Consider the following 18,295-nt stretch of genomic DNA (forward strand, 5'->3'; position numbering starts at 1 on the left):
GGATTACGAAGGGCTTAACATTCAGTGGCTTCCAACCCTACCATTCTTTTGTGCCCTGCAAAAGAGCTAAGTATCACATGGGTCCACATTAGTCCCAGTCATGCAGGACGGGCAACAGAAGGCAGCAAAGCTGAAATGCAGTACAGCCCAGAGTCAGAAGTCTAAGGCAGTGGTTCTTGAACTTTAGTGGACACCAGAATCTACTGGGGAACCTTTCAGAACCAGATTTCTGGGTCCCTCCCTACATCTGATAAGTCAGCATGTCCTGGAGCACTTATATTTTGACAAAGCTCAAACTGCAGACCTAGGTCACTAGCATGTTTAGAGAGACTGGGAAATGCTCCATGCCTATCAGCAATTCCAAAATAAAAGTTGGCCACCGCCAACACTAGGCTGTGCGGGTCAGAAAGGGGTGAGAAAAGGATCACGAGCCTGCAGCCTAACAGGCTGTGCTGGGCGGGGGCCTGTAGCTAGAGCTTCATTATTACAGAGCAAAAACCCTGTATGAACAAAAAAATTTTTTGCATGTGAGAAGTACTTCAAACATCTGAAAAAATATTTAAAATAATGTAATGAATATCTCTGTACCATACACCCAAGATAAGGAAATCTTCATCTGCAATGATCTGATTCAGATGTTTTCAGTAACAGAATATTACAGGTACAACTAAAGCCCTCTGTGTACCCCTGTCCAATCCCATTCATCTTCTCTTTCCAGAGGTAATCACTACTCTGAATTTGGTGTTAGCCGTTACCATGCACGTTGTTCTACTATTACTACGTCTGCACACAGCCACAAACAACATAATGTTGCCTGCTTTCAGATTTTATGCAAGTGGAAACATTCTGTAAGAATTCTTCTGTTCCTTGCTCTCCCACCCCATATTATATTCGTGAGATGCAACCACTTTAATGCACGTGGCTATAGTTTATTTGTCACAATGCTATACCATCAATTGTGTGGGACTATCTAACGATTTGTCTATTCCACTGCTGGTGGACATTTAAGCTGCAATGGGCATTCTTGTACTTCTTTTGTACTTATTTTCTTGGACAAGTGTGCAAGGATTTCTTAGAGTACATGCCAGAAATGGACATTTTGGGTAAACAGGTATGTCTGCCCTCCTTCAACTAGACATCACTACACTGCTCTCCAGTGTGGCTGGATCCAGTCACATTCCCCCTAGCAGTATATAAAAGTTGACATCCCCACAACCTTACTAACACTTGGTTATCACAGCATTGAATTTTTGCCAATCTGATGGCTGTGAAATGGCATCTCATTGTTGTTTCCATTTGCATTTCCCTGATTATAAGTCTCTGATAAGTAAATTTTCATGCTTTTATATATATCTGTCAAATATGTGTTAGTTTAGAAAAATCTAACCCATCTTGTCTGAATCGGGGCAGTTCTTCCCCAAGTACCGTGCCAACAGCCACCACAACTGCAAAGCTGAGGTGCAGGAGGGCAGCAAGAAAACAGCTGAGTTAAAGAAGGAATCATCTAGGACAAGGGGCCCTAATTAATGCATTGGCTAATTAGTCTTTCCCTTTCCTCTTTTGTCAAGTCTTACTTCCAAGACAACACTACGGGCCTGCGGCCTTACAACAGGAGACAGAATGGGGGTGGCGAAAAGTAAAGCTAAACGCTCATATAAAAGTACTACCACTGTCCGTGCTCAAAGAAAACGCAGTGACTGCAGACCAAAACCTATTACTCAACCTTGTAAGATACTGTCCACCCCTAACCGACTCCTTCAAACTCATCAGTTTGGCTCCCTCTTTGAAACACTCCCATCTTTTTCTCTAGACCAGACACTGTCCCCCTCCCTTCAGCAGCCCTTTCATCTCCCTTTGCCCACAAAACTGACTAGCCTCTCCTTTGTCCCCATTCTACAGCTTCTGGTTTCCAAGTTCCACAGGACCCTCTTCATTGCCTATAACATGTGCCCTCTCCCTCTCCTCTAGAACTCCAAGTCCTCTCTTCCTTCCCTTCCCAAGATGTATCCTCAGTAAACAACCAACCCAATCACCCACCCCAAAGAAAAACAGGAATCCCCTGCAGTACAGGGTCCTGCGTTACATGCCAGGCAGGCAGGCGGGTGACTGGTCCTCATGCTCCCAGCTTCCTTCCCCGCTCGCCTGGGACAGCTGTCCTGTCTCTGGGGGTTCTCCAAGTGTGAGAGGTCCAGACCACCTGGAAAAAGCTCATTCGGCCTTCTGTGGCAGAAATGTCCTCACCAGGGCCATATATGCACTTCTGTTCGGGGCATGAACGAAACTGGGGGCCTTTGCTGAAAAAGACACCTTACGGGCGTCTCCGCAAAAGCAGGCAGGCCTCCCTCCTAGTCAGCCCAGCGGGGTTGGTGTAGTCTGGGAGAGAAGGTGGCCTGGCAGAGACCAAACGGTCCCCGCGATGAGAAGTTTCTGAAGCTCTGGCCCACTCGCTCAAGAAAGCCCTCTTCCCCGAGAGCACACCCCTTACGGGGGTCTCTCCCCCTGCGGCTCCCCAAATCCGCTCCCCAGGGCACCACCAAGCCCCAAGCGGTCCCTGCTCCTCCGTCCCACGCCGCAGAGACCTCTTCTCCCAAGCCAGCCCAAAGAGCGTTGGGTGGGCGAGCCTGGGACCAGGGCCTAGCGCCCCCTGCTCCCCATCAATCTCTCCCGGTTCTCGGCCGCGGGGGGCTCTTCCTCCTCCCAGCCCCTGCGGCGCTGGGTGCCAGCCAGGCGACGACTCTCACCGGTATGTGACCTCGGGCAAGTCACTGCCCCGGAAGCCTCAGTTTCCTCCTGTGCCGGGCGGAGACCTAGAGGGGTCCTGCCCTGCCGCCCGAGGGGACCGGGCTGCCCCGGTGGGAAAACGCTTTGAGAGCCGCTCGGCGCGGCGGGGCGCGGGGCTCCCAGGGGCTCCGGGCGGACAAAGCTCACCCCGACCACGCTCCCCGCCTCGGCGGGGCCGCGCGGCTGGACCGCACGCCCTCGGCCCCCACCCCGGAGCCCACCGCACACCCCTCCCCGTCTGGCCCGCTGCCGGCCCCCGTACCTGCTCCCGGCGCTCGGCCGCAGGCGCCGCCACCCTGGGCGCCCGCCCGGAGAGGCCCGTGGCCCGGAGAGCTGAGGCGGCCGGCGGCGGCGGCGGCGGCGGCGGCGGCGGCTCCCGGACGGGGAGGAGGCGGAGCCGGGAAGCGGCGGCGGCGGAGGGGGCGGGGCCGGGGAGGGGCGGGGACGCCGCGCCGCCGCCGCCAATGGGCGCCGGGCTCCCGGGCAGGGCGGGTGGCGCTGGGGGGCATCTTGTGCCGGGGCCGCTCGCGGGGCGGGGAGGCTGAGGGCCGGCGGCCGCGAGAGCCCCGCTCGGGGGCAGCCCCGCCCGGCTCCGCCTCCGGGGGCGACAGGGGCCTCCCGGCCAGGCCTCGCGCCACCCGGGCCCGCCTGCGCCTGGGGCTGCGCTCGCGGCTGCCTCGGCGCCGCTGTTCGCGCCCGCGGGGTAGCCAGGCGCTCGGCCCGGGTAGCTGCCGCCCGCCCGCCCGCCGGCCTCCCGTTGCGCGGCCGTGTCGCCGCGGCCTCCTCCCTCCGCTCCCACACTGGAGCCGCGGTCTCCTCGCCGCTCGCTCTCCTGGCTGTCTCCTCGCAGTTCTTCCCGTCCCGGCGCCTCGGAAGAAACTCCCTCTCCTCTTCTTAGGCTGCGTCTCGGCGCGAAATCGGCCCCCGCGGCCCGGAGAGGACAGCAGAGGCGGAAAGGCAAGAGACGGAGATGCGCTGCCTTCTCTGAGTCTGGAGACCCGACTTGAACTCGGAGCAGAGGCCAGCTGCCTCAGCCCCGGCCCCTCGCCCCTTTCTCTGTCTTGCTCTTTCTTACTTTAAACGCCCTTGTGGAAAGACTTAGAGCAAACCATCCCACCCCGCCGGGCCTAGTCGCAGAAGAGGGAGAGGCTGTGAGGTGAGGACAGGCTTTTGAGCTGTGCTGACAGTTTTGCTGAGAGAAGTCTGCAGATTCATGACCCCCTTGGCCACCCTCCTCTCCTTGGATGTGATGCTGGTCCCTGAACCCATTTCCTTTTCATGTTTCTCTGACTCCCATATCAAAGCAGTAGAGGACAAAAGAACTCAGCCGTGTGCCGGGAGTGCCTCTAAGTACAGCCGGGTGGGTGAGGGCGCAGCTAAACTGCTGACTAGATCATTTCAATGAAGTGTTATCCTCAGCCGTTCCCCATATGCAGCCACCAACTGGGGACTGAGCAGAGACAGAGCTGCAAGTTGACAAGGCCCAGTGCCACAGTGGTAGGCTGGCCCCGTGAGAGAGAAGTGGGAATGGATCTTTGGCAACAGACATTTCAGATGGCAACCTGACACTTACCAGGTGCGTGATCTTGCATTCACACGGTCGTCAACAGTGTTAGGCACTGGGGGTACAGTGATGAAGGTCGAGTCCAGGCCTTCAAAGAGTTGACAACCTCCTTGGAGGGTGATGAGATATATTCTTGGAAGTTAAGAACTTAAGAATAAGTAGGAGTTTACCAGGTGGAGCAGGTTGGGGGAAAGTGGACTGGGAAGACATTAAGATTATAATGGGCCTGCTCCGTGGCTTAGCGGTTAAGCGTGTGCGCTCGGCTACTGGTGGCCCGGGCCGGATCCCGGGTGCGCACCGACGCACCGCTTCTCCGGCCATGCTGAGGCTGCGTCCCACATAGAGCAACTAGAAGGATGTGCAACTATGACATACAACTATCTACGGGGGCTTTGGGGGAAAAAAAGGGGAGGGAGGAGGATTGGCAATAGATGTTAGCTCAGAGCTGGTCTTCCTCAGCAAAAAGAGGAGGATTGGCAGGGGTGTTAGCTCAGGGCCGATCTTCCTCACCAAAAAAAAAAAAAAAAAAAAAAAAAAAAAAGATTATAATGGGCCAAGACGCCTAGTATTTCCTGAATCCCATTCTTGATTTTCTGGTCACAAAGGAGACAGATAACATCATACTACTAGCTGGGGCTTCAGTCCCAATGCCCACTGTAGAATGCCCATGAACTATGCCTATAAACTATGGCATTCCTCTCTCCATTTTTTTCTTTTTTTTTCTTTTTGTGAGGAGGATCAGCCCTGAGCTAACATCCATGCCAATCCTCCTCTCTTTGCTGAGGAAGACCGGCTCTGAGCCAACATCCACCGCCAATCCTCCTCCTTTTCTCTTTTTTCCCCAAAGCCCCAGCAGATAGCTGCATCTCATAGTTGCACATCCTTCCAGGTGCTGTGTGTGGGACACGGCCTCAGCATGGCCGGAGAAGCGGCGCGTTGGTGCGCGCCCGGGATCCAAACCCGGGCCGCCAGCAGCAGAGCGCGCACACCCAACCGCCAAGCCACAGGGCCGGCCCTCCTCTCTCCTTTGATAGGGCTCAGCAGCCTTGAACAAAATCAGACCTATTTTCACCCCAAAGCCCAAACCCAGTTGAAGCTTGTGCAACCCCAATTTGGTCAAATGCCTCGCCCAACAGCCCTAGAAGAAAAGGAGCAGACAAGCAGTTTAATCCAGTAACCAAAGGAGCCCACTGTGGCTGCCTTGCGAGGGAAACATGGGAGAAGGGCCAGGCCAGGCCTTGGGCACCTCACCTTGCCAGTTAAGGGGTGCAAAAGAAAGAATGGACCACGTTCGTGCGTGGTGTCATCTTTATCTCTGAAAATTTCCATCCTCCAGCAATCATCAGGAAGACAAATGAGCGTGATGTGTTTAGGGAACCACAAGTTGAAGAGGGCTGGGTGATGAGTGGAGAGTTAAGAGGAGACCAGAAGACCATGAAGAGTCTTGAATGCCATGTTGAGGAATTTGAATTTAGCCCAAGTGACTAAAGGGAGCTATTGAAGGGTTTAGAGAGAATGACATGATCAGATTGGAATTTGGAAGGACTCTGGCTGCTGTGTAGAAAATGGAGTAGAGAGAAACAAGAAGAGAAGCAATAAAACCAGCTAAACAGCTATTAGGCAAGGGATGAAAGTGACCCAAGCTGGCGCAGAGATGGTAGGAATAGCGGTGTTAAGGTGGTAGAATCACCAAGACATAGCTGTTGAGGAAGAAAGAGAGGATCAAGGATGACAAAGATCTTTGGCGTGGGCAACTGGGTGATAGTGGTGCCATTCCCGAAGATAGGGAATAGAGGAGGAGGAACAGAGAACTATGATCATGGTTAAATCATTCACTTCTGTGACCCTCACTCTCCTCATCCGTATAAGGCAGAAGGGCTGAGGGAGGTGGACTAGAGTCACTACTATACAGTTACTAAATGTCCTTCTGAGATTGGCATCCAGAGATTTACAAAGGAGAGGCAAGACAGCAGATTGCCCATTTCACTTTTTGTTTCCATTTTTTTTTGATTGTGGGAAAATATACATAACGTAGTTTTATCATTTTAACCATTTTCAAGTATACAATTCAGTGGCGTTAATTACTGACATAACTTGGGATGCCATAAAAAAAAAAAGTACCACATGCTGGCGGCTTAAACAACAGAAGTTTATTTTTCTCACAGTTTTGTAGACTAGAAGTCCAAGATCAAGGTACCAATATGGTCAGTTTCTGGTGAGAGCTCTCTTCCTGGCTTATAGATGGCCGATTTCTCCCTGTGACCTCACGTGGTGGGGAGAGAGACAGAGAGCCAACTCTCTGGTGTCTCTTCTTATAAGGGCACTAATCTCATCTTGAGGGCCCCACCCTCATGACCTCAAAACCTAATTATCTCCCAAAGGCCCCATCTCCAAATACTACCACACTGAGTGTTAGGACTTCAGCATATGAATGTAGGGGGGACACAATTCAGTCCATAGCAACTACATTCACAATGTTATTCAACCATCACCACCATCCATTTCCAGAATTTTTTATCATCCCAAACAGAAATTATGCACCTATTAAACAATAACTCTCCCATTTTCTCTCCCCCAGCCCCTGGTACCCCTATTCTGCTTTCTGTCTCTATGAATTTCCCTATTCTAGGTACCTCAGACAAATGAAATCATACAATGGTTGTCCTTTTGTGTCTGGCTTATTTCACTTAGCATGATGTTTTCGAAGTTCAACCATGTTGTAGCATGTATCAATTTTATTCCATTTCAAAGCTGAATAATATTCCACTGCGTCTTTATACCATACTTTGTTTATCCATCATGCATTCATCAATGGACATTTATGTTGCTTCCACCTTTTGGCTATTGTGAATAATATTGCTATGAACATTGGTGTACAGGTATCTATTTGAGCCCTGCTTTCGATTCTTTTGAATAGGAGTGAAATTGCTGCATCATATGGTAATTCTACGCTTAACTTTTTGAGGAACCACCAAACTGTTTTCCATAGTGGCTGCACCGTTTTATGTTCCCACCAGCAATGCACGAGGGTTCCAATTTCTCCACATCCTCATCAACACTTGTTATTTTCCTTTTTTTATATATATTAGCCATCCTACTGAGTGTGAAGAGGTGTCTCATTGCGGTTTTTATTTGCATTTCCCATTTCACTTTCAAGCCCAGCATATCTATTACTTGCATTTGTCTTCCAGCTTGGTTTGCAATTGTTTTGGCTATGGGGTGGGGTAGGTAGAAGAGAGACACTATAAAAAAATACTGAAAGAGTTATTTACTGAAAAATCATTACACAACAATAGACTTCTATTAGTATATAAAACCAAAAGAAGAGCAAGATAGTCTCGGCTACACCACAGAAGAATACTCTGCAGCCTTAGCAACTACAGGCCTCCAGGAGAGGTGGAACTCAATGACAGTCGTAACCATGCCCAGCAAAGGCAGTGGAAATAGCAAAGCCAAATGGAAGGGGTGGAGCAGGAGATGATGAATTTAACGACCAATTCACCTCCTGACTACACTTGTTCACAAGCAGATCAGAAACACCTGTGAAGCACCTCTGAGGTTGCCCTGAAACACCCAGGGATGGGTATTACAGGGTGTGGGCAAGGGCAAAAGAACACACCCTGACCCTTTTTCTCACTGTTGTAACGCTAATAGGCATGAGTTTCTACTTCCTTAGGCTAGATTCCTAAAACTAGAATTGCTAGGTCAACGTTTTCAAAGGTTTTACTTCCCAGAAAGATTGTAGCAACTTATTTATTTAATAATTTCTACTTAAATGTAGGGGATTGACTTGCTCCTATTCCTCGCTTGCAAAGCCTGTGGCATTAGTTTTATTTATTTACTTCTCTCCTTTATCCATATTCTCCAATCTCATTCCCCTTTCCCACCATAGGAAATCATTCCAGTGTGTCTAGTGTATATCCTTTTGTTTGTAAGTGTTTAGTTTCAGTGCGTATTACTGTTTTGAATGCATGTATTTTTTTCTTATGTAAGTAGTATTGTAAGATATCTATTTTTTTACTTCTTTTTCCTCCTTGCAGCAACGTGTTTTTAAGATCTGGGCCATTCCTAACTACTGCTTGGTACTCCACCCACCACATTTTGCCTAAGGACTTCTTCAATTATGGACACCCAAATTGTCTCCAGCTCCCCACAGCCAAAAACAAAGCTGCTGTGCATATCTTTACACGCGTCCTTTATGGAGCTGTGTGAGAATTTCTCTGGGTTACATATCCACTGGCAGAACTGGATATTTTATAGTGTTTTTCTTTTTTATATGGTTGTGATTTTCATTTTTTGATTACTGATAAGGATAAATTTGTGTGTGTGTGTGTGTGTGTGTGTGTGTGTGTGTGTGTTTCTTTAACCACTATATTCTTCCAGGAATTTTCTGATCACATCCTGAGGCTTATCCTCCATTGCTTCTCTAAAGACTAATTTAGCCTGTAATTGACTGCAACACCTTGTATACATGTGATACATGGGTCCAAACATGAGTCCATAGTGATACTCAAAGAGAGAAAGAGAAAGGAGAAAAAGCACTCATTTGCCACCAATGGAAATACTATGACAATAACTTCTGTGTCAGGAAGTTGGTAATTAAAGAGAAAGAATGAAGCATTTAACCTGCCATTTTAGGAAGAAATTAGGTTCATCCCCAATTGATGAGGGAAAACTCTTCTTTACAGAAGAATGTCAGCTAATAAATGTAGAAGGACTGATAGAATTAGAAAATCACCATTTTGCAATCTCCGATGAGATAATTGATTCAGGCGAGGATCATCAGTGAATGTTCAACTATTAAAAAAGAAAGAAAGAAAAAAAACCAATCTACCATTGTATCTATTTCCTGCCACTCACTTACCTCAGGAATACTTCCAGTTTGCCTTCTGCTGCCATCATTCTATTAAAACTGCAGTGCTTGAAGGATGATGGTGACTTCTTAATTGCTAAATACAACGGCCTTTTCTCACCCTCCATGATCTTTTTATGATATTTGACATTAGGGGCCACCTCCCTTTTCTTGTAACTCTCTTCTTTCATCCACAAAACGCTGATTATCCGTTGCTGTACAACAAACCGACCTAATATTAAGTGGCTAAAAACAATAATTCATTATTTCTCGTGGCTCTGTGGGTAGACTGAGCTCAGCTGGGTGGTTCTCACTCAGAATCTCTTGTAAGGTTGCAGTCAGATGTGGCTAGGGCTGGAGGCATCTGAAAGCTCCACTGGGATAGATATCCAAGGTGGCTTCCTCACTCGCTTTTCTGGAACCTAAGCTGACATGGCTGGAATAGCTGGGGTTAGCAGGGCATCTCTCTCTCTCCCTTAATGTGGCTAGTTGGGCTTCCTAACAGCATGGCAGTCTCAGGATAGATAGACTTCTTACATAGCACCCAGCTTCCCCAGAACAAATGTTCCACGTGTCCCAGGTGGAAGCTGCAAGCCTTCTTACAAGACAATGAATAGTCTCCTTCTCACCCAGTGTGCATCATCCACTATTTCCAGCACTGGTTTCTTTAGAGGGTAAAAAGAACCTAAAGACCCTTCCCAAGCTGAGTGTAAAACCCATCCATGTTTTTATTGTTTCATTTTTAACTACATATATATCCATATCTAGCCCAAAAGCAATTTTGAAATACTCACTTTTTATCAAGTCTTTTGAAAGCATTTAACTTAGTTTTCATAGAACCAGGAACTGTCTTTCCTTTTGTACTTTGGTTTCTGCAGTTTACTTAATTAGAAACATAACTGCAGTCATAACTACAACTAACATAAACAAGTTTGGAGACGAAGTACCAGAAAGCAGCCTATTGGCTGTGAGTGTTCAGTAGACAGAGGCATAAATTGGTAGTATATTTTGCATAGGGAATGGAAAGCATTGGTTAATCTGGTTACTCACTTAAAAGAGGTTCTAATATGTCTTTTATTGAACATTTTGAATTGGAAGTAACATAAACCACTTTAAGAAACATGGAATTTATTGGCTTCTATAACCCAAAATCTGGGGTGGATCTGGCATGGCTCAAATGATGTCATCAGCTCCCAATCTTCCTCCATCTCTCAGCTGTGCTCACCACTATGTTGGCTTCATATGAGATTCCATGTGGTGGCAAGATGCCGATGGCAGCTCCTGGCACAGAAGAGAGAACATGTATCGCTCTCAGCAATCCTAGCAAAAGACTCCATACTCTTCATTGCTGAGATTGGGTACGTGCCCCTCTGCACCGATCTGTGGCCAGGGCAATGTGATGACCTGATTGATTAGGACTGAGTCCCATGCCCCCTGGAGCCCTAATCAACCCCATGGACTGGGAAGCATCGCCTTGGAGTGTTCCAGCATGCTATTACAGAAGTCCACTCCTGCGCTAATGATTGAAGGACGACTGCGTGCTGCTTGAGGGCAAGTATAACATCTTGTTCCTCCCTGTACTCCCACCCCACACACAGCACCCGCATGTTCCCCTGCACACAGCAGGCACTGCTCATTGCGAACTACAAATCACAGGCACCTTTGTCTTTACTTACTGTGCACCTTAAGGCAATTCATAGAAGATTTGCCCTTGGCGTGCAAAATGCCAGTCCCCATTCGCCTGAATTTTGCTATCTTTGGATCTCTCATGCTGTCAAAAGGCCTCAAAGCACAGGTTTGAATGGGGTTTGGGCTCAAAGACCCACAGAGCTGAGCTCCATATAGAATCCCCCGAGTAAAGTCTTTCCTCTCCATCTCGAGTCTTGCACGGTGCTTTATAATGCTGGTTATGGCGAGGCTGTGGTTTTAATTTCACCTTCTGGGTTTGTACTAGAGCCACTTTTAAGGGCTCTCCTTGAGTCTTTCCCCTACACCCCCACCTTCTCCCCCCTTCCCTTGGTCTCTCCCTTCCCTGCAGCTGCCGCTGCCTGGTTCCCAGGCACCCAGAAAGGGGCTTCAATCCACTGTCTCCCCAGAGGGGCTGGGCTGGCCCTGAGCCAGGAAGAGGCAGGGGGCAGGGGACCTGACTGCCCAGCACAGGGCGTGCAGGGAAGTAAACAGACCACTGGTGTGCTGCCTGCCAGAAGAGGTAGGAATGTCATGGGTGTGACTGTCTGAGTGTCATACGAGCAAACTGCCAAGGATGCTACGGCCGGCTAAGAGAACAGGAACCAGACAGGAGAAGGAAGGCCTGATGCATCTTGGGCTCAGATCTGCAGTGTTGGAGTTAAATGACTGAGGCTCTGTGTTATTTTCCTGGGGCTGTGGCAACAAAGTATTACCAACTGCATGGCTTAAAAATAACAGAAATTTATTGTCTCACAGTTCTGGAGGGGAGAAGTCCCAAATCAGGGTGTCGGCAGGACCACACTCCCCCGGAGCCCGTAGGGGAATCCTTGCCTCTTCCTGGCTCCTGGTGGTTTACGGCGTCATCGGCCTTCCTTGGCTTGCAGCTGCATAGCTCCAGTCTCTGCCTTCGTGGTCACATGTGTCTCTTCACGTGGCCATCTTCTTATAAGGACACCAGTCATATTGGAGTAGGGGCCCACCCTACTCCGGTGTGACTTCATCGTGACTAATTACACCTGCAACCACTCTATTTCCAAACAGGTCATGTTCTGAAGTATCGGGTGTTAGGACTTCAACATGCCTTTTTTTTGAGGGGACGCAATTCAACCCATACGAGGCTCCCAGACACGTATGAAATGATGGAGAAAGTGGTTTTAGAAGGTCCTGTAGTGTAAGACAAAGGCCTGGAAAGGTTATCTGATCAGACGGGAAGGCCCAGAAGACCAGGCTGAGGAGCTTGGCCTTTATTTATCAGAGGGGAGTCACGAAGCGTCTCGGAGCAGCATGACTACCTGTGTGACTCCCTGTGAGACTCAGGGGTTTTGTCATTGGCTGCTTTTTAGTTTTTAGTACCAGTGGGATGAGCCACTTCCTTCTCCAGTGCATACACCCCAACTACCAGTGGAAGTCACAGGCCAACCGCATAGTTGAAGCATGGCAAAAGCCTCCGAAATGGATAGCACAGAGCTTGGTGTAGTTCAGAAGTAAGACCACCGCTTGTCAACTGTGTCAGCCTCAGTGCCTCATCAGTCCAATGACGATAATAAGAGTAGCTATCTCACAGAGTTGTTGGAGGGATTCAGTGAAGATTTTATATATGTATCTTAGAAGAATGCCTAGCAAAGGAAGAACTCAACAAATGTTCACAATTATTATGCAAAGATGAGCAGTTCATTTGGCCAAGAAGGGCAGGAAAAGGGATTATTATTAGTGCTGGTTGTAGGACAGTAGACCCTGGAACCACTGCCCTCCCCTCCCCTCCCCTGCCACTCCCTTCAGGGAACAACAGTGGCTCACATTTGCACAGCACGTGTTTTCCAAGTGCTCTGTCATCCGCTCTCCTTCGCTCTATGTAATCCTTAAGAGATAATCTGTGTAATCTTGTGAGGTAGTCAGGGCTCTCATTATTATCTCCATTTTGCAGGTTAGAAACTGAGACCCAGATGCATTAAATCGGCTACTTTCAAAATTTTTCTTCTGAGACGATATGATAGATACACGCCCACGTGTAATCCTGCCGTAGCTTCATCCCTTCCTCTCCCACTGAAGAGTGTTTGATGCTATGCAGCCGTTAAGGAGGGTACCTAGGGCTATATGTAATTGATTGGAAAGATGCTTCTGAAATATTGTTATGAAAAAAATCACATTGCAAATTTACTATTTATAGTAATACTCTATGTATGTTTACACGTGCATAAAGTTGTCAGAAAGGCCACAGAGGACACTGCTCACAGTGGTTAACTCTGGAACTGAGGAGCGAGGGGTGGTAGAGTGGGTGGAGGGAGCTTTCACTTTTACTTTATGCAGTTTTTACATAGGCATGTATTATTTTTAATGAAAACTTAATTCCATTTTGAAAATAAAAGAGAGCATTCAGTATGCAAGCAACATTATTATAGGCATACCTTGAATCTGCTCTGATTTTCTTCAAGGAAATCATTCGTGAATATGCATAGACTATCTCTGGAAGGATATTTAAGAATTGATGACAGGGGTTGCCTCCCGAGAGGGAGAGTGGGGGACTAGTGTTAGGAGTCAGGATGGGAGGAAAATGGACTTTTCACTGTATACACTTTTATAAGATTTAATTTGTTTTTAACCAAATGCATGTATTATGAATTCAAATGAGTTGGGAGAAAATGATTAAAAGCTTCAGTGATTTATAATTACCAATGAATAATTTGTAACTCACCTCATGACTGATCACAACACGCTAGTGCTTCCCACTGGATTAGATGCTATGCAGAGCACTGAGATCCAGACTCGGGACTTCTGACTCCTAGTCTGTGGCTTTACACTATGTCATTGCCCAGGGTGGTTGCCTCAAGGCTGCACCCTCCCACCCCCAACACCTGCCCTGGACCCACCCCCAAAGTTCAGCAAGCCATGGCAGTAACCTCACAATTGTCATGGCAGAAAGTCTTGAGTGTGGAATTAATTCCCCAACCAGTCTTTAGCCAACCACACTTCCATACTCTTTCACCTACTTCCTTTTTTCTCATTGAGATATAACTCACACATGGTAAAGTGTACAAATATGAAATGTTCATCTCAATGAATTTTTATATGTGTTCACTGTGTAACCACCATCCAGTTCAAAATATAGACCATGCCATCTTTCCGGAAGGCCCTTTCATGCCCCCTCCGGTCTATACCATCCCCTAAATGTAACCGCAACTCTGACTTCTATCATCATAGATTAATTTTGCCTGTTTTTGAACTTCACATAAGTGGAATCATAAAGTATCTACTCTTTGGTGTCTGGCTTCTTTTGTTTAACACTATTTCGTGAGATTCACCCATGGTCTGTGTAGCCGTTGTTTGTTCATACCAGGAGTGGAAGTGCTGAACTGTATGGTATACATATACTTAGCTTTATATAGACCGCCAAACAGTTGTCCAATGTAGATGTGCAATTTATACTCCTACCAGCAATAGAAGAAAGTTCCAGGTGCTTCACATCCTCACTGACACTTGATATTGCCAGTCCTTTTAATTTAAGACATTTTGATGGAGGTCACCAACTCTGTTTTGACCACCCCCACTTGGTTCTCTGGTTCCCCATCTGCTCAGTCCCCTGTCCTAACAGCCCCTCAATGGAATCTTAGGACTTAGGACTCCTGACCAATGCTTCCTGCCCTTCTATCCTGGAATAGAGCCCTCTCCCCAGACCCTGATGGAATCCTAGTGCTCACCACAAACAGATCTGATCTCTGCTACAGGCTGAGACACGACTCCAGCACAGACTGGGCCCTGATGCTAATCACAGACAGGCCTCTACCCTAGTCACAGACCATACTCATAGCCCACCACAGATGGAGGCCTAATCACTGCTACAGGATGAACCCTGAGCCCAACCACAGTCTGAGCCATGATCCCAGTAGCAGAGTGAGCTCTCATCCTACATATAGGCTGAGCCCTGACCCTACTCACAAACTGACATGATCCAGACTCACACTGATAATACAAGTGGGCCAAGCACAATGTTAGAACCTATTAGCGAATGTGAAAATGCGAGAATAAAATGCATCGTGAAGTGAACTACTATCTCTGTAGTCTGTCCTCAGTTCACTTCAAATTTTAATTGTAACTGAACTTTGCTAAGTTGGAGAGAGAGACTACAATCAACCCCACCCTGATGTGTTGTAAAGAACAGGCTGGAGGCGGGGGAGTGTGGCTCAAGGAAGCCTAAAGCTGAGCTAGCCCTGCAGATGGTGGTGGAAAGACAGGTAACCTTCCTCCTGTCCTCACAAGATGGCAGCTTTATTTCAAGGGTGTTTTTAATGGCTTAAAAAATGGATTCAAAGAACACTGGGGGAAGCCTCTGCTTTTGAGGCTTCTGCCCATGGTGCCTTTTTTTTAACAACGGTATCTGACCCCGAGGGAGAGTTGTTCCTTCGTTACGTTCTGATCATATTGCTTTTCACATCCCCCTCCCTGCAGTGGCTGTTGGAGAGGAAAAAGGAACCAGAGCCTTCAAGAATAAATGCTCAGGGGTTCTGTTTGCCCTTCGTCTGCTAGTCAGCAGCAAGCTGAGAACACAATTTTCACTTTTCCTTATGCCCTTGAGAAAAATCTTGATTTCACCCTCACTACTAAGAGAAGTGCACCTGAATGGACTGTGTCCTGTGAAGGATGGGTGAGGGGTCCACAGGGCAAGTGGACCTTCCCAACAGTTTTCTCTCCTGGATGAAAACCCTGGTTGGTCTAGATTTCTGATTTCCTAAACATTAACTGGGTAAGACAACTTGTGTAAAGAGGCCACATGGTATTGAGGACAGCCACTGGGCTGGGAGTCAGGAGACCTGGACAGTTCTGCCACCATATGTGACCTGGTGCAAATCCCTTTCTCTGTCTAGGCCTCCTCCCTCCATCTATAATAATAAAGTTTAAGTGTAGCTCTTCGTAATATCTTTTACATACATTATCTCATTTAATCCTTACAACAATCCCAATGAGATGGGAACTATCATTATTCCCATTTTACAAAAGAGGGAGCAGGGATTTAGAGAAATTAAGACTTGCTCAAGGTAACAGAGTAGTCAAGTAGTTTTGTTTTAGATGAATGTAACCCTATAATGTTGCTATTTGTCATTAATTTGCTCATTGAAAAGCATTTATTACTATGCATCTTGATGTGCCAAATATTGTTTTTCACTCAAGGAACATGGACGCATCCAGACCTAATCTTGTTAGCTAACTACTCTATGAATGTCAGCGTGTCAGCTGAAGGGAGTATGAATAGAGTTTTCCTTTCTCCTTCTCTTAGGACAAATTTGGTTAACTTTACAGCTCTGTCCCCCTGGAAGTCTAACATAAAGGTGCTATGTCAGCTAGGTATTAGGCAGCATTGCTTATGGTAAAAATAACCACTGATTGGTAAAGTGCCCCTGGGCCAGGATATGTAAGTACCTGGTGAGAAGCCATGGCTTTGGGCCTCGCTAAGCACAGTGACTCTTGTAAGTAGGCTCATCTCTCACAGGGAACCTGAAAGCTATGCCTAGGGGATGCAGGGTATTGACTCCTATTTGGGACAGGGCATTTCTAAACTAAGGTTGTCACCACATTCACTCATGTGATCTTGTCTCCTTGTACCTGAGCTGTCACCTGGGGGGCCAAAGAAGACTCATCACTGAATCATTACAAGAACTCTTGCTGAAGAGAAGGACCAGATGCTGTCCTGCTGGCATGCTGTTTCTTATCTGGGACGCTTGTGAATTAATCTGATGCCAAGTGAGGCCTATGGTAACTGAGTGAGGCCAGATGACTAGTTGAGCCCAAACACCATCTGATGGTGGACATTTCAGGGACAAATTCAAGTCAAGTTGTTCTGAAGATAGGATTTCAACCCTGCTTTTTCTTGGTTTTTTTCTTTTTATATTTATTTATTTTTTGTGAGGAAGATCAGCCCTGAGCTAACATCCATGCCAATCCTCCTCTTTTTGCTGAGGAAGACCGGCCCTGAGCTAACATCTATGGCCAATCCTCCTCCTTTTTTTCCCCAAAGCCCCAGTAGATAGTTGTGTGTCATAGTTGCACATCCTTCTAGTTGGTGTATGTGGGACGCTGCCTCAGCATGGCCAGGCAAGCAGTGCGTTGGTGCGCGCCCGGGATCCGAACCAGGGCCACCAGTAGCAGAGCGCGCACACTTAACCACTAAGCCACGGGGCCGGCGCCTCAACCCTGCTTTTTCTGACTCTAGAGCCGTGGTTCTCAATCTTGGCCACACATTGACTCAAACTGAAATGATGTTGGAATCCTTCACCACAATGGACACAGCAACGGAAAAGAACAAAATATTGCTACACAAATACAGATGAATCTCTCTGACATGATGGTGAAGGGAAGAAGCCAGACACAAAAGAGCATATACAGGATAATTCCACCTATCTGAAGTTCAAAAACAGGCAAAACTAACCAGAACAGTGGCTGTTGTTGAGGGGCGTGTCTTGACTAGAAGGAGGTACAGAGGAACCTTCTAGGGAGCTATAGATATTCCATATCTTGATCTATGTGGTGGTTCCGTGAGTGGGTGTATATATTCATAAAATATGTGAAGGCAGATTTATTCGGGGAATCCAGATGCAGAAAGATAGGCTGGACCCAAGGGTGAGTGGGGTGCTTAATGGGAGATCAGGCAAATTTGAGGCCTTGGGCTGGAGGCTGCATCTTCTGGAAAAGCTCCCAACTGGCTCTGCAGGGTAGAGAGTGCGAGCCCCATGGTACAGGTGTATGAATAGTGTTCAATCAGAGAGACCCAAGGTTTTGAGGAGAAGAGAACTAGGGTCACAGGACCTGGATGTCCAACTCCCAAGGGAAGCAGACAAGCAGAGAAGCAGAGCCTGGGACTTCAACCAAAAGGCAAACTTCCACTCTGCCAGGAGCTACCAATATAAAACACAGGGGAGGTAATATTTTGTGAATACCAAGTGGCAGCTTTGGGGATGTTTTCCTTTTCACGTGTCTCTCTGTTTTCCTCATGTCCAGTAGTCCCCGCTTGTCTGCAGTTTCGCTTTCTATGGTTTCAGTCACCCACGGTCAACCACAGTCAGAAAATATTAAATGGAAAATTCCAGAATCAAATAATTTGTTTTAAATTGTGGCACTATAATGAAATCCTGCACCATCGTGCTCCATCCCGCCCAGGATGTGAATCATCCCTTTGTCCAGAGTATCCACGCTGCATACGCTACAGGCCCATCAGTCACTTAGTAGCTGTCTCAGTTATCAGATCAACTGTCTCAGTATCGCAGTGCTTGTGTTCAAGTCACCCTTATTTTACTTAATAATGGCCCCACAGCACAAGAGTAGTGGTGCTGGCAATTCGGATATGCCAAAGAGAAGCCGTAAAGTGCTTCCTTTAAGTGACAAGTTGAAAGTTCTCGACTTAATAAGGAACGGAAAAAATC

The 18,295-nt window shown here is 47.5% G+C and overlaps 2 protein-coding genes across 2 annotated transcripts in view; both read left to right on the forward strand.

Annotated features, from left to right (window-relative positions):
- LOC101399189 (maternal embryonic leucine zipper kinase-like) overlaps positions 1-4,727 on the forward strand; it is a 55,747-nt gene extending 51,020 nt beyond the window's left edge. Inside the window, exon 9 of the mRNA XM_087419596.1 lies at positions 3,680-4,727. The gene's annotated coding sequence lies outside the window, so the exon portion shown is untranslated. The remainder of the gene's footprint in view (positions 1-3,679) is intronic.
- LOC106800271 (reversion-inducing cysteine-rich protein with Kazal motifs-like) overlaps positions 1,091-18,295 on the forward strand; it is an 86,526-nt gene continuing 69,321 nt past the window's right edge. Inside the window, exons 1-4 of the mRNA XM_087419597.1 lie at positions 1,091-1,111; positions 2,527-2,743; positions 2,836-3,177; positions 3,269-3,505. Of these exons, the coding sequence (XP_087275723.1) occupies positions 1,091-1,111; positions 2,527-2,743; positions 2,836-3,177; positions 3,269-3,505 (817 nt within the window). The remainder of the gene's footprint in view (positions 1,112-2,526; positions 2,744-2,835; positions 3,178-3,268; positions 3,506-18,295) is intronic.

Source organism: Ceratotherium simum, chromosome 29 (assembly GCF_057802395.1).
Source record: "Ceratotherium simum simum isolate JZ-2026a chromosome 29, ASM5780239v1, whole genome shotgun sequence".
NCBI classification, from domain to species: domain Eukaryota; kingdom Metazoa; phylum Chordata; class Mammalia; order Perissodactyla; family Rhinocerotidae; genus Ceratotherium; species Ceratotherium simum.